At 37.9% G+C, this 23,023-nt stretch overlaps 1 protein-coding gene, 1 long non-coding RNA gene and 1 pseudogene across 2 annotated transcripts; all 3 read right to left on the bottom strand.

The window, feature by feature from the left end:
• Nucleotides 1–52: 52 nt before the first annotated feature.
• LOC143856755 (uncharacterized) lies at nt 53–17,510 on the bottom strand. Its single transcript, XR_013238338.1, has 3 exons — nt 17,397–17,510; nt 487–638; nt 53–407 (listed from the first exon to the last, which is right to left on the bottom strand). It is a non-coding gene; the product is annotated as an uncharacterized LOC143856755 (long non-coding RNA).
• Nucleotides 17,511–18,738: 1,228 nt separating this feature from the next.
• On the bottom strand, nt 18,739–19,863 carry LOC143856500 (uncharacterized; annotated as a pseudogene).
• On the bottom strand, nt 18,739–22,523 carry LOC143856499 (RNA-directed DNA polymerase (reverse transcriptase)). Its single transcript, XM_077366739.1, has one exon. The coding sequence runs from the start codon at nt 22,442–22,444 to the stop codon at nt 20,147–20,149; it is 2,298 nt and encodes a 765-aa protein (XP_077222854.1). The 5' UTR covers nt 22,445–22,523; the 3' UTR covers nt 18,739–20,146.
• Between the last annotated feature and the right edge of the window lie 500 nt (nt 22,524–23,023).

Genomic DNA, 23,023 nt, shown 5'->3' with positions numbered 1-23,023 from the left:
GTTTTCCAACTCAAAAACAAGTAAGAAGATTTTGAATTTTGGTTTCTTGGAAATTTGCCCAGGGTCAACCATGGCAAACAATATGACTAAATAAGACTCTAAACACCATGATGCAGAAAACAGTAATCAAGCACCCCATTTCGCAAAACACTAAGCAATTGATGATTGATCACCATGTGGGCTATGTCCACTAAAACACAATAGCAGTGCATGTTTCAATTCCCTAAACTAGTAATATGGTCTCTAATAAACATAATTAAAACCCAACAGTTAGATGTTCCGGATTGATCAAAAGTGGCATCCATCTATTCTTCATCATGGCATTATCAATCTCCAGTAATCTGATGCAGTCCTCCAACATCCTATTTTTGCCACCGACTTCACATCCTGCCTCCGTCCCATGTGACCTGCATAATGTTTAAACGTTATAATTTCAATAAGATAGAGATAAGGGGACTACAAAACAAATATTGAATTTTTACTCACTTTCTTTCCGGCGCAATTGTAGTAAGGGCGCCCTTGGTTACCGTTCGCGTTACTCCGAGTAATTTTCCTAACTGCTGGCTTTCCATTCATTTGGCCGTACACCACGTGAGATACCACTATAGTTACTAGATGAAACCATATGTTGGGTTGATCTTACATGCAAAAAATACAATCATTCATTAGCAATTAAGAAATAGAACATGGCTGATGAACTCAAGTTCTGGCAGATAAGTGTTCAGTAAAGCAAATTGTTAAGGGAGTGTGTACTACACCTAACGGATATCATAACTAATATTTTGCAATCACTCAACAAGACTACCTTGTCCAAACCTCAGTCCCAAATTGTGGCATTAAGTAGAACAACATTAACAAGAAATCATCCAAAACTAAAACTTGGAATCACCTCTTATGGGTCCATAACTGATTATCCAAAAGAAAGAAAAAATTAGCTGGAAATCCAACACTATGAGGAGCACATACACACATAAAAATCCAACTACGAATCAACTTATAAGGCGAAGGTAACTAGCTTGAAGAATCAGATTAGTGGCACTGTGCATGGAAAATGGAAAACTCTTTCCATGGTTAACAAGGTGAAGGTAACTACTAACTACAAAACAAATTAAGGGAATAGCATGATGGAGATGGGGTGAAATCATCAAAAAAACCCTAGCAGAACCTCAAGAAGATAAAAATAACTGAGAATTGAGTATGACAATCAGCTATGAGCATAAGAGAAAACCTAAAATAGAGAGAAAGTCAAAAATTCCTACAACATTCATGATTTTTGCAGGAAAAAAGGAGAAAAAGAGAGAGAAAATCGAAAATTTCTGCAACATTCATGATTTTTGCAGCAATAAGCTTCTGTGTTAGAATTTTAAACTGGATTTAGGGTTTAAAGTGGAAGGGGGTTTCATGAAAAAAAAAAGCCCTAAATCGATTAGCTTTTAGCAACCCACTGTACAACAAAAAAAAACAGAGAGATGCTACTTAAAACAGTTAGAAATTAAGCATCAACAAAAGAAAAAAATAAAATATAGAACCCAAAGGGGGTTTCATGGATTTATGGTTTACAGTGGAAGGGGGTTTCATGAGAAACAACCCTAAATCGATTAGCTTTTTAGCAGAAAAATAAAGTGAGAGAAAATCAAAATTTTCTGCAAGATTTTTGGAGCAAAGAAAGAGAAAAAGAGAGAGAAGTTAAAAAAAATAGATGAAACCCTAGCAAAAAAATTGATTTCACAGAGTGAGAGGAAGAGAAAATCGAAACTGTATGCTCCATTCATTTTTCATTAATTTTATTGCAAAAAAGAGAGAAAGAAGAGAGGAATGAACTAACCTTGCAGAGGAACCCTCGTTTTTCTTCTCACAACAATGATCGTCGGACGAGGGTATACGGTTGCTGGGTTTTTTTTGGGGTTTATAGGGCTGCTGGGTCGGAGGATCGTCGGAGGGGACGGGAGTTTAGGGTTTCCGGCTGGGTACAGAGGATTGTCGGAGAGAGACCTCGAAGATTTAGGGTTTATACGGCTGCTGGGTAGGAGGATCGTCGGAGGGGACGGGAGTTTTGGGTTTTCCGGCTGGGTATAGAGGATCGTCGGAGAGAGACCTCGAAGATTTGGGTTTATACGGCTGCTGGGTCGGAGGATCGTCGGAGGAGACGGGAGTTTTGGGTTTTCCAGCTGGGTACGGAGGATCGTCGGAGAGACCTCGAAGATTTGGGTTTATACGCCTGCTGGTTTTTTTTAAGACTACTTATACTCTTTTTCTCTCAACCGAGGGGCCCACTTTCAAGAGCCAATGAGAGTGCATCTCTCTCTTCAACCGCATGAATGGTTTTAAACGGTCGAGCGCATACTCTTTTTCCTCTATATATATATATATATATATATGGGAAAGGTGAGCGTACTCGGTCGAGTAGATAAGCTTATCTACTCGGTCGGGTTAAAAACAGTGGGGGCCCATATTTTTTAGGTGATCCAAACCGTTCATTTGAAAGGCCCTTACCTAGATAGGGTGTCCACAAAAAATCAGCCCCATAGGATCATCCTAACCCATCCAAATGTGGAGGGGAAAATGGGGAAAAAATGGACAAATACAGTTTGTCCACAAATCTGCCCATTTTTCCCTCCACTGTTGGATGGGTTAGGATGATCCTATGAGGCTGATTTCTTGTGGACACCCTATCTAGGTAAGGGCCTTTCAAATGAACGGTTTGGATCACCCAAAAAATGTGGGCCCCCACTGTTTTTAACCCGACCGAGTAGATAAGCTTATCTACTCGACCGAGTACGCTCACCTTTCCCTATATATATATATATATATATATATATGAGAATAGAGTTCCTAAGGTGTCACCTCATATAGCTTATATGAGGTGGCGCTTAAAAACATAAGGGGCCCACTTTGTTTGGGGTAATCCAAACCACTCATTTGAAAGGCCCTTAGATGGATATGGTGCCTACAAAAAATCAGGTCCATAGGATCATCCTAACCCTTCCATTTATGGAGGTAAAAAATGGGCATATTTATGGAGGTTTATACCCATCCATTTCAACCTCCACAAATGGAAGGGTTAGGATGATCCTATGAAGTTGATTTTTTGGGCACACCCTATCTATGTGAGTGCCTATCAAATGAATGCTTTGGATCATCCAAACAAAGTTGGCCCCTTTTGTTTTTAAGCGCCACCTCATATAAGCTATATGAGGTGACACCTTAGGAACTCTATTCTCTATATATATATATATATATATATATATATATATATATATATATATATATATATATAGAGAGAGAGAGAGAGAGAGAGAGAGTAAGGTTCCTGCGCTTAACCTCAGAAAGGTAAGGTTCCTGCGCTTAACCTCAGAAAGGGTTCCTGCGGTGGCAATGTTATTTGCAGATTATAACCAACCTCATTGGCTGAAAGATGGGGACCCACGTGAGAATAAAAAGCTCAAAACGAAAAAAAAGAAGACACCGTCGAACCCTTCTTCTTCTTCTCTACGTTTGGGTTTTCCTCCTCTGCGTGAGAGGGTTTCAAGCTCCCCTTTGTCTCGCCTCTCCTCTTCCGCCAAAGGGATTTTGGCGCCTCTCTCCGTCTAGCATCTCTTCTTCTTCCAAAGGGTTTCTCGCCTCTCACTCTCGCTCAAGTTCTCAGGTAAGTGGTTCGAACCTCTCTGTTTTTTTTCTTCTTATAATCTGTGAGAGGGTTTTGTTTTTTTCCCCTCTTTTTTCGTTTTTTCCCCTCTAGGGATGGGTTTTTTTCTTCCCTAGTGAAAAAAAAGAAGACACCGTCGAACCCTTCTTCTTCTCTACGTTTGGGTTTTTGGAGCTCTTCTCTGCTTCTCTCTGTCTGCCAAAACGAGGTTCTCTTCTCCACACGGCGGAAACCCAACGACGTTGCTGCCACTTCTTCAACCCAAAAAGGTCGGTCCCCTCTTTCTTTACTCATTTTTTTTTTTTTTTCCCTCTTGGGTTGGGATTTTTTCCTTTTCCTCCTCTACGGTTGGGTTTTTTTCGTTTTTTTCCCTGGTGTGTTTTGATTTGTTTTCCTTTTCCTCCTCTACGGTTTGTTTTGATTTGGTTGGGTTTTGGTAAATTCGAATTTGGCATTTTGCCGCCGTGTGGAGTGGGAGATTGTAGAGTTCGTTGTTTGTACGCAAATCTGCAAATTGTTTAAAACCCAAATAGAACCCTAATCAAATCATCTTCTTTGATTTTTCTTTTTTTGGGTTGTCAAAACCATATGGTTCAGATTATTAGGGTTCCATATGGTTTTTTTGAATTTTTTTCTTTTTTGGGTTGTGAAAACCATATGGTTCGAACCCTAATAATCTGGACGAAAACCAGATTTTTTTTCTTCCATGTTTTCCTTCATTAGGGTTCGAACAACATTGTTCCCATTTCATTTGATTATTTGGGTTGTGAAAACCAAATTGTTACTCTAGGTTTTTTTGGTTTTTCCCCTCTCTAGGTTTGTTTTGATTTGGTTTGCTTTTGGTAAATTGTTGATTGGCATTATTTGCTGAATTTTTCATGTGTTTGCTAAAACCACAGTTTTAATTGTCAAGAATTAGTACCAGAAAATCAGCAAGAACTCAACCGCTTCATCTTCAAATTCCAAGAGGCAGCCGAGCTTGATAAGCTCAGTCTTTGAAAACATGACTATGCTTTGGGAAGCAATACAGTGATGAAAATGACCAAACCCCCCATCCGATGGAAACAACAAAAGAAGCCCTATTTCAAGGTATTCCCCCTTCATTGATACAATTGGGTTCAAAGTACTTAAAATGTTGGCAAAAAGTGGATCTTTAGCTCAAATGGTAGAGCACTTGGGAGAGAGGGCATGACCCCAATTTTTCTCAAGAGGATGGTGGTTCGAATCCACCAAGATCCTTAACTTTGTCTCTGCGAGTGAACTGAGAATGCAGGATCTGCTAAGAATCTGGTTTTATATTTTCATGCACTATGTCGAACTTCCATAATTTTTGAAGTTGAATTTTTGTGGCAGCTATTTGCAAAATAATCAGTTAACCGGTGAAGTTAGTGTTCTTGGGGGTTTGCCTATAAATACTCTGTAAGGCGAAATGAGAAAAAGATGGAAAGGCTCTTTGAGATCTCTTTCAGTTAGTACATATAAAGGTAGTTATTGCTTAGTTAACTTCTTGTTTTCCTCTTCCTTCAAGATGAAGTCCCTTGATTTTCTGAGGTGGCAAGCTTTAATTTTGCCTGAGATGGAGATTTCTGTTCTCTAAAATATTGAATTGTGATGTGCATCATACACAATTGAGAAAGATTTTTGAGGCACGATATATCCAACAAATAAATGTTTTAGATCATCCAAATAGGTGGCCCCAATATACTTTTTTCTTCAAAGTGGAATCCTGCCAGTACACAAGCATATATTAAGTGCTCTAATCTTTCTATGTACTACAAATTCTGTATACACTAAACATAACCAGAGGTGTGGCAGCTAGTTCAGGAAACATGGCTCAATTCCTTTGTTCCTGAGGAACGACAGTACATTGCATTGAGTCCCATTCAAACTCTCCTTCAAAGTACACAAATGTAGTGTCCACATCTTCTGTAAGAAAAGCATGGTATTTCCACTGAATGACAATAATGAAACTATGATACATCAACAGCTCTTTTTTAGACAATTTCAGCTCCACCTGAATCCAACTTGGGGTAGCATAAATTTAAAAAAATCTATTACACTTGAAGTGACATGGCAGTGACATGGTCCTTTCTTTATCCCAAGTGTTGCAGATGGAAAATAAAGTGGCTGACTCTGTCACTAAGGAGGGTGTTGGCAAGAAAATCCTAGTTACATGGATATTGTCATTATGATGACCCTGGCCGTTGCTTCTGCTGCTGTGTCACAAAACTCAAGCAGCCACAAAAAATCTGCAATGAAATTTGCTAATTATGACTAACAAAAAGAACACAAAATCAGTTCTACTAGAGTGCTTACATGTGACTAAAACATGGACAGCAATATCTGATGATTCAACCTACAAAATGCACCCTTAATGTCACAATAATACTTCTCTCAGTTGATGCGCAGAACTGTTAAGCTTTTTCTTTGTTAACAGCCTATAATATTTTTGAAGTGGAGAAACTGTCATTTTGAAGCTATTTTGAAGCTGGCATTTGATAATATCACTCCACCCCTCTTTGAAGCCACTTAAGATATGGTAGGTATGTTTTCCAAAAAATTTCATGCTTTATAGGAAAAGCATGTTTAGTAATACTGAAGTTCAGTACATGGACGGCCCTTTGTTGAATTGCTCTATTGGGGCATGTCAGTATGATAACCAAATGGATGTGCTTGACTGAGTATACCGAAAAGAAGAAAAGAGGAACCTATGTACTTGCTACTATGGAAAACATAAAGTCATGTCCAAGGAAGGGGGAAAACGACTGACTACCCTGGCTTCATAAGCAAAATCTAGAAATAGATCATCTCCTGGTTAAACAGCAACAAAATAGCCTTTTACAAACCACAAAGAAAACACTATGTAGAAATCCAACGGGCCTAATCTGATCCAATCGATTGCAAAACAAACAAGAAAACAACAAGCACAAAGATAACACAAGTGTTTTACGTGTTTCAACAACGGTGAAACAAACGCAAGAGATTACAAAGAGATAAACGCTCAACACTCACAACCCCAAAAGATCAAACCTGAGAGCACTCAATGTCTCTTTCTCTCATCTCCCAACTTACCATTGAGCAAAAGCAAGTTGGGGAAGCACAAGACAGCAGTGACTTAGTATTATGCCTACCTTTCTCTCCATCCCTGCCACCAATGACGAGAAATTAAGAAAAAATTAAATAGTGCCAGTTCCTCAACCAAGATTCAGCATTGACAGTCAAGTCATAACAATATTTTGACAGCTTACCACACCATCCTGCAAAAATCTAAGCCATTGAATTTTCAACTCCTGCTGTATGGGCAAATTTGCTTTTACACAAGATATCTTCAAAAGATGTACAAATTGGAGAACATCCTTCTGAATGGCATCTTGCTTTACGCCAAACTGATTTTTTTCCTTTTAACCATTACACTAGTCGAATTGGCCTACAACAAGTTGGTAAGTTGAACTATGAGAAGTCCCTATTCGAGATTATTTAAGGGATATTTAGATGAGTTCTAGGAACCCTTTATGCTTCCAAAACCACAAAAAAAGTTGATCTGCAATCCAGTAATTGTTATTGGAAAAGCAAAACAAGAAAAGTCTTGTTCCAGTGACCCACAAAATCCCTAAGATCGTGTGAAACAAATATAGCAAAGAAACAGGATTAAAATGCATCATCACGGTGGTGTGATTATGTCCACAGCCAAACCAGCAATAAAATATAGCCACCATCCAGAAAGAAATTATATGGAGTTACCTCCCTTTCATTAATTTTATTCTCTCACTTTCACATAGAGGAGAAACAGAGACCCCCTACTTACACTAACTACAACCATCATTGATACAAAAAGCCCGAAATTCCTTCAATGACTGTATTCCTTTTTGGAGTTCCCTTGATACAATCGTGTCCACCGATCCAAAACACCTCTAGTTCACACCTTCCCAAAATTGTTCTCAACTAAGTTATGAATTCCATTCCATTCGCCATTTTGTTTTGGCCAGTGATTTCGTACCGAAATGTTTCTGTGAGATTTTGGCCGAAATTTTGTACATAGGCAAATAAGAAAATTTTGCATAAGCATGTTTTTCGTACATAAAACAGACTTCAATTAAAGATGAACAAATGTATCTGCCCTTTGCTTCTGGGCATTCAAAAAGGAATATCTGTGCAGAGGCCACATCGTCTATATGCACGAGTGTTGTCTTCTTGAGTACTTTGCAATACTCCTGATCACCTGGAATATTAAGGCAAGGTAAACCAATGAATGCCTGAATAAGAGTAGAAGATGAAGTAGTCCTGGAGATTCAAATCCAATAGGGGAATTTGGTAATAAAGAAACAAGGGTGATTACTCTAAAAACATATGTAATTTTATAACTGGAAATCTAGTTTCTTTCATGGGAAGGAACATACAAAAGAAAGGACTAAGGAAAATACACAGATCAGCACTACATGCCATGAAATCTTGAGATTTAAGCTTTGAAAAAGAGAGAACAAAGCATTGACATTCTACAAGGTTGCATATTCTCTATTATATGGCTTTACTGATCTTGTGAAACCACCAATTACTCGAAAAGGTTGGATTCTCTCTACTCTAAATTATACAAAACAAGTGAATAATCCACTAATCCGAGTCATTTTCATTGAAATAGCCTTCAGATAGCCTTCAAGGAGCCTTCAAAACCAACCCTCAAGCAACCTTGGAGCTTCATCATCCATTCCATGCCACTTGTACTACCTGCATTGAGGAAAAAACAAGGAAAAAATATTATTACTCTCTAATCAACAGGTTGTACATATCAATGGTTCTCAAATTGTAAAACATACATGGACTAAACAGAAATCTAATAATGGACTCAAATTTACATTGTTCAACCTAATAATCAGTTTTGGAGTAAACTATCTGTTATTTTTTTTAGTACAAACAACAACTAAACATAAATTTGAGCATAAATCAATGGTTCTCAAAATCCAAAACAAAGTAGCAATCAGAGAATCTATTTTGATTTTTTTTTAAAACAATGGCACAGATTTCACAATATCACATACCTAGCTAAACGAGCAATATCACGATGCAATATCTTCTTCTTCATCTTCCTCCCCCTCCACCCTTGTAGTCATCTCCTCCATTATATGCATCTATAGGCAGAAATAAACATTAACTCACATGGTTTTAAAATTTACAACAAAAAAAAAAGACAATCTTTACATTTGTAAATTAAAAAAAAAAGCCTCCAAACCTTCTGTTTCTTTCGTTTTTGTTCGTCCTGAACTTTCTTCTCACAAGTTGTCAAATAATGACCCATTTTCCCACAATAAGAGCACTTCCGTTTCTTTCGTTCTTCTTGAGAGGTCTCTATTGAAGATTTCATCCGTGAAGCAATCTTCGGGCGGCCCTTGGTCTTCACAACTGGTGGGTCTCGGATAGTTATCTCTGGTATTTGACTACAAACAAAGTTCGACTGCACTTGGCTGCCAATGATTTCTGACTCACTTGGCTTCTCTTTCTTCTTTTGCTCCACTTCCGCCAACAATGCATCGTACATTTCTTCCATTTTGTTGAAAAGAGTCTCATCATTATAAGATTCATCTTCCAAACTTCGTTGTTTTGCTTTTAAACACCACCTCCTCAACGGAGTTACGCCATTTTCCCTACCTTGTTCCCTTGTAGGAACTTTACCCAACACTTGATATCGTGCATCAACTGTCCATCTCTTAAGTATGTAACTCTCAGGAATAACAGTTAAACACTTCTTCTCGAAAATTTTAAGTATATGTCTGCATAATATACCTAAAGTCTGGAACATCACACAGTCACAAGTAGCATTTACACATTCGGCATCGCTATAGAGAACAATATGTCCTTTTTTGGTTTCAAAATCACCATCCATGCGTACTACAGTGTATGTTGTGACATTCCCATCCTTAGTAAGCTTCTTACACCAATAATCATAACTTTTCTTAAGCTCCGCCTGAAATAGCCCAAAAATAGCCCTTGTGTAGTATTTTCCAGCTTCCTTTTCCAATGGGCTTAATGTTATCATTGTAGCCTTTGAATTTTTCGACTTAAAATCTTCCTCTGTTTCCTTCCTACGACGGTCAGCAAGAGCTTTCTCGTACTGGTCTAGGAAATCATGGAGGGAAGTCTTTTGGTTTACAAAACCATCAAAGTAAGCATTCATGCTTTCACTGCGCTGACTAGAAGTCATGCCTGCAGTGAAAGTACCTCGCCAATATGCCGGCACCCAATGAATCCTAAGCTCCCACATCTTGGAAAGCCAATGCTTCTCATCAATCTTATGCTTCTGTACTAATTTAGCCCATTCAATCTCACATTCATCTATTTCATTTGAGTAAAACCAATGGTTGTAGTCTTTCATAAACTCACTCTCTGCCTCTCTCATTGCAGCAACATTTTCAACTAAGTGCCTCCCAATGTGCCACGCACAGTATCGGTGACGGGTATTTGGGAAGACAGTCTTAATCGCATTCCGTATTGCCCCATCCATATCAGTAATGATAGCTCCTGGAGCTTTCCCATACATGCATGTGAGCCACTGCTCAAATAACCATGTGAATGTCTCCTCGATCTCATCAGCTAGGAGTGCACATCCGAACAGGATAGACTGCTTGTGATGGTTGACTCCTGTAAATGGTGCGAAGGGCATCAAATATCGATTGGTCTTGTACGTCACATCGAAGACAATAACATCACTGAAGGTAATGTAAGAATCCCTCGCCCTCGCATCTGCCCAGAACATGGACCTCATCGTCCCATCTATGTCTAACTCCATAGAAAAAAAGAATTCTGGGTCTTCTGCACGTTTCTGCTGGAAATGGTTGGTCACATTGACAGCGTCTTGGCCCATATTGCTCTTCCTCTTTACTTTCAAATGGGATTGCACCTGGTTTGCTGAGAGAACACCTAGGTCTCTATCAGATACTGCATTAACACTCTTTACAATACCAGCAGGCATCATCCCTATGCCATGGAAAGAATCTATCAAATTCTTAACAGTCTCTGTCTTATGGAGTTGATTATGAGAACGATGCAGGGATCTTCTAAGAGGAGAGGTAAGTTCATGGCAATGTTTGTCTTCAAAGGTTGTTACTAACCACTTCTTATCTCTTAATTTTATAACCATCTTCGCTTCACAACCAACTCTGACAATGCGACGTTCCTTTACTTCCTTACCAGCACTTCGCTTGTCATTTGGATCTTTCTTTCCCTCCTTGTCACATACATATTTCCTAGAAATCACATCTTGTGTTACTCTTGACGTGGTTGTACTAGATTTTCGTACTCCAAAACCTTTAACCAAACCATACGTATTATAACAGTGATATGCATCCTTACTACTGTCAAATACCTGGCCAAGAAAAGGCTTATTCTCTACAGTCTCCTCGTCATTCCTATCACCGTCAACATCTACTACATTATCTTCACCCCCATCAACCAAAATTAACCTATTTGCATCTACGTTACTGATTGTTAAGCCGCAAGATTGCGACGCAGTTTCATCGACAAAAGCTGAGGACGTAGCACCAACATCTTCGCTATGAAACCCACAAGCATGTGATGAAGAATCAATCATTTTAGGTACCTTAACACAACAAAACACACAAGATTTCAATTAAAATAATGAACCTAAAGTTCTCTGCCCCCACTCAAAAAAAATCTGGAAAGAAAAAACAATTCCACGAGCAAGCCTAAACAAACACTTGCAAAACACCAAAACCTCAGATAAAACCCTGTTTAAGATTCCATCACTTTCTTTTTCATACTTCCAAAACAACAGGGCATGTCATCTACCATTAGGCAAATCGATAACTATGAGGGGTGAAAAAAGGAAAATTAATATTAACGGAAAAGTGACTGTGAGCGGCCCCTCATATAAGCTTATATGAGGTGACCGCTAAAAACATGGTGGGCCCACATTTTTTGGGTGATCTGAACCGGTCATTTGATGAAATGACCGGTTCATATATTTTTTATAGGGGTTACTGGCATGCATCTCTTGAACATAAAGATGGTGTTGAAGATAAATGAAAGGAAGTGGGATTTGTAGGAGAAAACTAATATAGGTCAGCAAAATATTAAAATCTTGTCTGATCCCTTTCATGTCATCTTAAGATTAGAAAAGATCAGCCTTAATTTTTTTTTAACCCAAAAAACAATGTTTGACTCGGCCAAGTGAACAATCCAATAACACAATTCAATTCCATTACTGAATCTGAGTTTTTAAGTACTGGGTTAGAGTGATTACAAATAAGTCTAGGATTTCTTCACGTGTGCCAATCGAATCGACATTTTTGAGGTCAACAAAATCACATGAACAAACAAAGAATAGATTTAAGAATGAAAACTCATACAGATCCAAATCCATACAAAGTCACAGTATATAAATAAGAATGACAATTCAAGGAAACCCAGAAAAATTCACAACGAAGACGAAAATAAAACAAAATGAAACATTGTAGAGGAAACCATGAAGCCTAAAAACATAGCCTAAAAGAGAACACACAGAGTAGATGGATTTGACATGCACTCCTAAAAGACACATGCTGTGCCTCACTTTTACCACATTTACTTGATTTGCTCCATTTGAATTGAAAGAGAACCATAAGCACAGCAAGATTCCATTGAGAACATCTTATTGCTAAACCTTACATTTTCGTAATCCATTTTTTGGGGTAATTTATGAAAAATTGCGTTTTAAGTCTAGGATTTCTTCACTTGAAAACCATGAAGCCCTAAAGCCTAAAACGAAAATCAGATTTGGTAAGAATCTGATGAAAAAACTTAAATCCCATCTTTAAAAACCCATTCTTTAAAAAAAGATGAAGACCCTAACCTAAACCCTAAACCCCTAACATCTTAAAAGCCAAATCATAAGATCATAAACCCTAAGATGAAGAAAGCCAAATCATAAGATCATAAACCCTAAGATGAAGAAACCAATAGCTGTAAAAAAAGGGTGAAAACCGTAACCTTACACAGATTAAAAGAAAAAAAAAACAGAGGGAAGAAAAATGGTTGCAGAGAAGCCATCAAGCGGTTGAAGAAAACCCGAGACGAATGGGGGAGCTCTAAACCCTCTCACTAGGGAAGAAAAAAACCCATCCCTAGAGGGAAAAAACGAAAAAAGAGGGGAAAAAAACAAAAGCTGTAAAAAAACAAAACCCTCTCACAGATTAAAAGAAGAAAAAAAACAGAGAGGTTCGAACCACTTACCTGAGAACTTGAGCGAGAGTGAGAGGCGAGAAACCCTTTGGAAGAAGAGGAGATGCTAGACGGAGAGAGGCGCCAAAATCCCTTTGGCGGAAGAGGAGAGGCGAGACAAAGGGGAGCTTGAAACCCTCTCACGCAGAGGAGGAAAACCCAAAAACCCAAACGTAGAGAAGAAGAAGAAGGGTTCGACGGTGTCTTCTTTTTTTTCGTTTTGAGTTTTTATTCTCACGTGGGTCCCCATCTTTCAGCCAATGAGGTTGGTTATAATCTGCAAATAACATTGCCACCGCAGGAACCCTTTCTGAGGTTAAGCGCAGGAACCTTATTCTCATATATATATATATATATATATATATATATATATATATATATAGAGGAAAAGTGAATTTCTTTCTTTTTCTGTGAGATTTACACATCAGCATTACTCTTTTACCATTAATAGGGGTGGCCAAAACCGAACCAGACCCGAAGAACCGAACTGTTTAAAAATACTTTGGGTCCGGTTCAGTTCCACAGATGAAGAACCGAACTTATTCGGTTCGGTTCCGGGTCTAATGTTCTTGGTTCAGTTCTGGAACTGAACTTTTGAATATGTATATAATATTTTTTATATTTCTATTATACATATACTTATTAATATAAATTACTCATAATATTAATAAGTAATAGTTAATATTATTCTTATAATAAGAAAGTAACTTATATTATAACTTTAATTAAAAGTTTTTATAAATTATAATTAGTAATTAGTAATTAGCCCATAGAACCGGAGAACAGGACCGGACTGAACCGATTATGTTCGATCCGGTTCGGTCCTACTATGTACTACGGTTCGGTTCGGTTCTTACGGTTCATGGAACCGGGAACCGAGAACCGAAAAAAAAAGTAACCAAGGACCGAGAACCGAACCGGTTAGCCACCCCTAACCATTAAGCCCTTTGCTGATATCTAACATCTATCTCTATGAGAAATTATTTGAGGGTAAAATCCTAATCTACATATGAAAAGTACCGACCCGGGTACCTGTCTATGACAATTACGAAAAAAAAACTACCAAGAAGAGGTAAAGACATATGACAATGACGAAAGAACTACTTTATATTACTCATGCAGGATACTTGCAAAATATTGGCGGATTCCAGGCACCTGAAGAGGAACAACAATTATGGAAACCTCTATCGATTTCATGAGTATGAAATGAAGATATCGTCACGTTCATTGACCAAATTCATAACATCTAATCTCAAGAGGTAATTAATCAACATGAAAGGGAACACATTTTCGGTGTTGGAGATCAAATCATGTTCTATCTCAATGACATAAAAAAACCAAGCAAAAGAAGATGGTTTGTGTCGAATTTTCCAAAGGATTAGCGTCAACTTCTCAAAGGTAGAGTTACCAAAAAGGGCATATTCTTCTCCTTCGACTTCTTCAAAATAGGTATTTGAACAAACATCTTGTATTTGCTTGGTATCATCTCCTTATCATTTGTAGATATCGACCACGATGTATACCGGGGATGAGTGGTAATTTCTAAAGGTGATGCATGTAAACTACTAGGAATCCACAAGCAAGTAGAGAACTAGTTAGAGAGTTAAACAATATCATAAATAATGCTAGAGAGAGAGAACAAAAACATATTTGACCAAAACATGATCCAAGTAGGGTAAAACCAACAACCCAAAAAGAAAATATTGAAACTATTCATTAACCACTTGAAAAGACAAAAAAAAACTTCATATATAAAAACCCAAAAAACCTTAAAACCTAACAAGTGGTATATAATCCTAACAATTGGTATATAATCAATTTAACCCTTAGATTAGCCTAAATAAAGTCTAATTTCTATTTTAGAGCATCCCAAAATAAAAAATAGAAAGTGTCTTAGATGTTGCTTTCTAAGAAAACCTAGAACACCAACTTATAAAACTTTAGAACTTCTAAAATTAGACTCAAAGCATACTAGATTCAATTAAAGACACTTTCCCCTATTACATTACTTATAGCGTACTAGATTCAATTAAAGACGCATTCCCTTATTACATGCTACTTATCTTAGGCCAAATATATCACCTTCTCAACTTGAAAATGTTCCAATAGAAAGAAGCCTAGTTTTGAATTTAGGAATTTAAGAAGTTGTGCATGAGCTTTTGGTTAACTCCGCCTGTGTTTTTCAAAGCCTGTCCCATGTACACAGGAGGAGGGTTGGCGTCAGGTTGGCAGCCGGCCGTAAACTTTGCCACTTAAAAAAGCCGACCCCAAATAGTTTGGGACAAAGGCTTAGAGTTGAGTTGAGTTGAGTTGAGTTGCATGAGCTTTTGGTTGAGTTAGAATGGGATTCCAAGGTTGCAAGTCCAGCAACTACAGTTTCCTTGTTATTTTTGCGAAAGGAGTTCTAAGTTTACAAGTTTTAGTTGTAGTAGGGGAAAAGGCCCAGTATTGCTGGGGGTTATAAATTATAATTAGATTAAAAGTTTCTTTTTATGCTTTATGGAACTGTTTATAAATACAGATGCAACAAGTTGTGTGGAATCCCAGCTGTTTGACCAACTCTAGAAGGCTTTTCAATTTTGATTTGCACCAGTATTATGGTTCACAAATTTGCTGAAATGGAGAGCATGCTCTTAAGATTTGCAAGAATAGAGGGGTACTTTATAAAGAAAGGTGTAAGAGATGTCTTGAGCTGTGTTACCTGGGCACATGGCACGGGTGGGAAGTGTCTGGGTGTCCAAAGTGTCTGACACAACAACCTCAGAAAATCCCTACACCTGGACACTTACTCCATGCAAAAAAAATCAAAAATATGAAAAAAAAAAAAATATATATATATATATATATATATATATATATATATAATTTAAAAATAAGAAAAGTTAAAACTGCATATGAATTATGGACTTGTGATTTACTGTTTATGATTTATGAATTATCAATCTCAGTTTCTAATTTGAGTAATTTCTAAAGTGAAAATGTAAACGAGTAGTAAGTAGTAACTTCTAACTTACAACTATTCTTAATCAACCAAATTACTCAAGTAGTCATTACTCAACAGTCAACACACAATGGTGGTAATCGGATGAACATTCATGGTTCAATAAGTTAGTATCATAATTAATAAATACATAACAACCATCAAGAAAAGATATTGCAATACTATTGCAGCCTACATACATAGATGTTCATTCAATCATTGTACAATGAACATTTGAGTTCTGATTAATATGAAAATACAATACCAATTGCTTCAAATGTAAAGTTTAAAAGCTAACATAAAAGAAATTGAGAGAATAATACTCCAAATCGCATGTTTTGGTAATGGCCACTGATCAACAATTCAAACATTCAATGAATGCTATTAGTGTTAGCATTTAGCACTAAACTTTGATTAGAAAGCAACAACCCTTCCAAGTATCAACCTATAAGAAATTAGTTATCACCAAATATCTAGTTTATTCTTATAATTATCAATTTCTATATGTAATAATTGTATGTTTTAAACACCTCATTAAAGGTGTTAGGCACTTGGACTCTTTGATTTTTAAGTGTTCATAGTGTAACACCTTTATGGAGTGCCAAGTGCCCAACAGTTTTGATGATGACTTCCCAAAACTCCATCCGTATGTGTCCAACAGTCTTGTGTTGTTTCTAGAGGTGTCTAAGTGTATAGAAAGTGGCAACACTTAAAGTCAGCCAAGTAATTGGAGTGTCCTGTTGTCTAGAAATGCCAATGTCCAAGTCTCTAGAAAGTCGCAAAGTCAGCCAAGTAATTGGAGTGTCCTGTTGTCTAGTGCCAATACTTCTCTTGAAAATTAAGGGTATCTTCATCATGTCACTAAAATGGTTTTTTGCCCTACGATTTGTCAGCTTTTTTTCCCCTTTTCTCCTAGACACGAGTGTGTCTATGGACTGTGTTGGTAATGAAGTGGGTTGCGATGCTTCTCAACAAAATAGTTGACATGCCAAGTTATTAAGTAGTTGACATGTCAAGATGAGTGCTTTCCTAAAAGAGTGTATTTTTTTGCTCAAACATAAATTGAGAGCAAAAAACATGGGGGCTGATGCTCTGAGTAAGTGAATGCTACTAAGTACCTTGTTAGTTGAACTAGTGGGGATTTGCAGGACAGCTATAGATCATATCCCTATTTTGTCTCTATTTTAGGAGGGCTTGAAGATGGAGAGTGGACAGCATTCAAATGTGACATTACATTGGTGTTGTTGACCAAAGTTAAAAAAAAAGTAGAGAACTTTGTCAAAGGACCTTTTAGATGTTAGCAAAAGAACAAAGAACATCATTTGAAGGTGATTGTGTATACTAAACATGGCGAGGTAAGAAAATTAAGAACCAAATTAGAGGACAAAACCTTACAATATTGCAGAATCCCTTCTCTTTTCTTTCTAATTCATTAGAACAAAACCGCCACCAAAAACCTTTTAGATGTTAGCAAAAGAACAAAGAACAACATCATTTGAAGGTGATTGTGTATACTAAACATGGCGAGGTAAGAAAATTAAGAACCAAATTAGAGGACAAAACCTTAAAATATTGCAGAATCCCTTCTCTTTTCTTTCTAATTCATTAGAACAAACCACCACCAAAGCACAACAATCCTAGAACACAACAACATCCAAACATGAAAAAGAAAAAAAGAATTATTAAAATCCAAGGAGAGAAAAACCTACAATGACAATGAGCTTACCTGCAAAATAGAAAATAACAATGAACTTGGAAGGGGAAAGAAAAATTATAAAAATAAATCAGAGAAAAGCCTAATGAAACAATGAGCTTACCAAACTCTCCACATGCTTACACTTCATTGTAAGGATCCACAGTCGTTTCAGGTGACAGATATCCATCAACAGTTTTAGGCAGGTAATTGTAAGGAGCGTGTTTTTTTGTTCTTTCAGTTAACGAAGGGCGTAAGAGTTGAGTGAAAAGACGAACTTAGGGATGATTAATAGATTTCATTTCAAATACAGTGTGCTTGTTTGGCTACTAATATACTTGTTCCATTTTGTTTTAAGGGTGACCCTCTCATGACAGTCATGGTGGCACTTTAAGGATCTAGTTGTCAGAGACATTGCAGGAGTGTAACACTTTGTGGTCCTACATGCAATTGATTTAATAAATACAGATTATACACCGATGAGCTCCCAATTATTTTATAATTTATATTATACCTTATTACAGATCCTCATATAGCTTAGATGTGCTGCCAATGGAAGTCTGGATTAACTTTTCGGAGACATTTTAACACCTTCATAGTATGCATTTCAAGTAATAAGTTCAAATAAAAGACAGTGGATGGGTTCCCAATTGATGAGGTATCTTCTCTGTGGTTGGCTGCCCATGAGGGATACATTGGTTTGGTTCTTAGGATCTATCGAGGAAGGTATGATCCTATCCAAAAAATAAAAACAGAAAAGGACGGATACCTACTCCAAAGCCTCTTTTTTCTAGCCCATATTAGGTGGAAAATAGAAACAAAATTGATTTTTGATGCCGAAAGAACAGTTATGGTTAATGAACTCTAGTAGTAACTTATCTAACTGCTCTAACTATCCCATTTTTCAGTTTTCTCAGCGCATGCTTAGTAATAATAGTAATCTTCCACAATAAAGAAAATCTTCGGATAATACAATATTACATTGGACAAGCAGATGGCAGACTAGCACACCATTTCCAAGAACTCCAAATATATTGAAAAACAGACAAGAAAAACATCACTGATGAGATTAACAGTGTATTTTAAGACCATAAACAAAAGGAAAATTTTCCACAAGAACAAATAAACAGAAATAAAATACTTTCAGAGGTTTTGACTTCTGAGTATCAATTGATTGGAAGATTTATACCAAAAAAAAAAAAAGAATCCATGAATGGGAAGGGACTTCTACTATTGAAACAACCCAAGCAATTCTCAGATTTGATATTACATACACCACAAGATGGCGATCCATACAGAACATGATTTTACCTTTAGCAAGCTACATAAAAAGATTCCTACAAAACTGTCTTAGATTTCCTTCTCATTTGCTTTAAATTACAGAAAAGCATGATATCTGTGGTGATGGTGGGAGAGATCCCTCACAAATGATAAACGTACAACAGTGCAACCAAACAGGGGAGATGTTTTGTAATTCTCTTTCAGTTGGATGCTGTTAAAATGTGTTCTTGATAGAGCATGGGCCCGCTGGTATAATCATATAGAGATCTTTTCCTTCAATCCCCAATTCATATTGCAAGGGATATAGCTTAAGCTGGGGAACATATTGCCCCATTGACAGTGTCCATCTACAATCAACCACTTTAAGCCATTAGGACCCACACCCATCCAGCCATAGCTTCGGAGAAACCAAAGTATGATTTCAGATGTTTTACTCTTCACATGAATGCAGACTGATTTTCTCGAGCAGCAACGGCCAATCTTCTCCAAACTGCTGTGGATTTAGCTCCATTGCCACCTTCAAATCTAGCAGAGATATTGGAGAACTTTTTCTGGGTTCTTGTATGACTTCCATGGTACCACTGTTACTATGTATTTTCATGTGATGACCTGGCCAGATGTCAATAATAGGCTTCCCTGGCAGCGGCGGCTTATAGAGCGAGCGCTTTCTTGGTTCATGGGTGGACCTTGCTCCCACTAGCTCAATACAAGACCTGATTAACCGCTTTAAATAAGCATCCAACCCATCAAGACCTTGCTCCCACTAGCTCAATACAAGACCTGATTATTCAACAAATTTGCAGAGTCTATCGACACCCCCATCAAGTCCTTCTGCTCCCGCTATTCTATCCATCTGTTTCCTTAAAGTCTCGGTATCAGACAATTCATTGCTGTAAATAGAACTAGTAAAACTACTGTTACTTCTCATAGGCAAAGCCGTGGGGCCCCACCAATGTTCACAGGGCAAAATGGAATCCCAAGAGGAGCCCTGAGAGGACTTCTAGTTCTAGAAGAGTTAGCATTGTCGCCCCTCTCCGTACTCTTCCCCATTTTCATCAACGACTACTTCTTCTGGAACCTTGCTATGTACAGAAACAAAATCCTGTGGCAAACTCTTTATTACAAGTTCTTTTGTTGGTGGAAGGGGAATATCCCGGTCAGTCTTGGGTTGCTCTGCATTACCTTGATTCTCAAGCATTGACCTCTGCAAATCACACGAATTCAAGTTCCATTTTCCATAATTCCCTTTCCAATGGCTTCATCAGTAGTAATCAACTGATGGGAATTGATATCCGCCTTTCCACTCGGTCCAAGAGGGCTCGACAACTATTTGCCCCACTCACTGCACATCCACACACAATGCACAGTCAATGTCCTGGAGAGAAATGATTCCCAAGTATAAATAACTTATGTGTTTTGAACAGAGTGGGAGGCACTTCCTATTCAGACTTTCATGAATAGCACCCATTCCCAATACCCATTTTTTGGGGTCCAGTGGGTTGACATTCAGACGATTTTGCAGTAAACGGACTCGATATAAAACTGTATCTGTTTTATCACAGAAATGAGCCACACACCGGCCTGAAGGCTCATTGCAAGCCAGTCTCACCAAAGCCATGGATAAGACCCCATCAACAGGTTTTGGATCAGAAAGGTTTTTATCACCCATCATTTTAATCTCTCTTTCTGTAGGAAAGCATATTTCGTGCTCCCCATTTGTGTCAATAACTTTGAGATCTTTAGTGTAATGTCTAATAGCTTCACGTTTGGTAGATTCATGTTTCTCTGCTAATGTCAAGATACATGAGAACCTCAAGTGGTAATTGACGATTGTTTTAACCATTTTGAAGTTTCGACAGCAGCAGAAAAATTCAAGCCATCTCCTCCCAACTCCGGCATACCATTTGATGATATCGGAATCTTCCAAAGGAATAAGCAACTTGATCGGCCTGGGGCGTCCCATTGAATTCGTAAATCCAGCCATTTTGACAGCTTTTCTTACTAGCTCCATTGGTGCAGTAACTTTCATGCACAACTCTGTCAAATCCTCCACCGTCCTCTCTGCATATCTTCGTTTTTCTTCTTCTATTTGCCTATCCTCTTCATCCAAAACCTTACTCGCTCTCTCCGGCTTCATATATTTCTCAACTTTCTCTTGGAATTGGTCATATGAATCCACAAGCTCTTGCGGCAACTGATCTCTGATTGCTCTCAGAGACAAAAAATCTCCAGATGAGAGCGCCCGATGCCAATTCCAACACTCCTCCGAAGACCCAAAAAACTCATGCACAACTTCCTCTGCCCAAGTTCTAAAAATATCCCTAACCTCAGTTTCTACTGACAACTCAAATTTGAACCCCTCACATCTCTTCAACTTCTTGAAAACATGGTTTAATATTTTCAATCCGAGTTTCTTTCGTATAGTCTCCCTTGCATTTCTCAACTCTAAAGCCTTCGCCTCCTTCCTTATAATGTACTTCTTCTGCGCCCTAATGGCTTTATCTGACATAGGTGGATGCAAAACCATTGGCGGAACAGCTTGAAGTTCCATTCCAAGAAAATCAATCTTCTCCGAAACAGCACTATGCACTGAAGTCAGTAATCTATCCACTTTTAACTCCAGATTCCTTTCCAAAAATTCGACAACCCGGTTTTTCAAATCCATCGTCAGCATTTTCGACCCAGAACTAATCACTAATATCTCATCCAAGTACCTAACAGCATATACCCTCACCGGTTTATAAAAAACCCTAGATGGCATATCTTCTGAATCAAATTTTGGACTCCTACTATCAATCTCCAATCGAAAATCCTGAATTTCTCTATCAAAACCATTAAAATAAATATTCGTAAGAATCGAATTCAGACTAGTTTCTTGAGGGAAACCCCTTTCAAAACTACAACCTCCGAATCCAATCCTCACCGCATCAAATTCAAACAATCTCTTAATAAGATCAATCAAAATCCTATCATCAATCTTTTCCTCTATAATCAATGCTAATTTACAAATGTGCTTAAAATCAAATGGTTTTGGACAAAAAACAACACGAAACCACCAGTTAGGGTTTATTACCGACATTTTCAGATACCGAATTGCGGTGTGCCTGCCCATGCCAACGCGACCGCCATAAGAAAATGTCACAAATCGCTTATCATAGATGATTTCTAATACCATTCGAACAGCTTCAATTACAACTTTCAATGTAAGATTTGGGATAATCAATGATTCTCCTTTCTTTCTAGAAGGAATCATTCTGACACAGTAAGATTCTACATTGAATTTGTTTTCTTTGAGTTCTAGAGCGATTTTTTCGATTGAAAACAGATCGGATATGGAATTGAAAGCGACATTATCGGATTTTTTGCTGGGGATTAGGTTTTGGCAGGCGGTGAGGAGGACATTAGGGTTAGAAATGACGTTTTGGAGGAGATTGTGGAATTTTCCAAGGGAGTATTGTTTAAGAATTAGGGTTTCGAGATCAGTTCGGTTAGGGGTTTTTGTAGGGTTTGAAGTGTGTGGAGGAAGATTGAGAAAAGCTGGTGGTGGTGTGTTTGAATGAAATCGCAGGGAGGTAGAAATGCAAACCCTAACCCTAACATCTGACGAAGAGATGATTCGCATCAGGTTTAAAAGCATCGGAATGTAAAAGTATTGTACTGCTCACTCCAAAGGTTGATCCCCGGTCGCTGTGTTTGGATGGGCTAGGGTGGTGGCTCGGAGACAAGAAATTGATTTGTGTAGGAATGTAGGATTACCTCTATAAGAATGATAGTGTGATAAGTAGTGATTGGTTGATTTGACCAGGACAGTAGTGGAAAAAGTACGGGTGTTATTACCAATATGTCTTGGTCCAATGCGACCTTAGTGTGTCTATAGAGCGAGGTCGCAGTGGGGCCATCTTGGGTTCTGCAGGATAAACCGTCGGATTCCTATGACAATCCCATTCACAACTTGCTTGACCTGTGACGATTCTTGGAGGATTAGGGTCTCGGATTTGTACATTGCCGACGAATGAATTATATTTGTATGTGATACAGGTGTATGCATTTTTGTGCATATAGGGTGTATATTATTATCTAATTAATTAATGAGATTAGTTAATTAGTAAAGGGATAAATATGATGAGAAAAGTGTTCCTGGTAGTTCCCTGCGCTGTAGTTGTGTTATAACTTATAAAGCCTCCTATTGGTTCGTTTAGCGGGTCCACCTTTGCGG

Source organism: Tasmannia lanceolata, unplaced genomic scaffold, assembly GCF_043159265.1.
Source record: "Tasmannia lanceolata isolate RefF3 unplaced genomic scaffold, GAP_Taslan_0.1 ptg000023l, whole genome shotgun sequence".
NCBI lineage: Eukaryota > Viridiplantae > Streptophyta > Magnoliopsida > Canellales > Winteraceae > Tasmannia > Tasmannia lanceolata.
The sequence above is the reverse complement of the archived record's forward strand: the minus strand, read 5'-3'. Positions and strand labels throughout refer to the sequence as shown.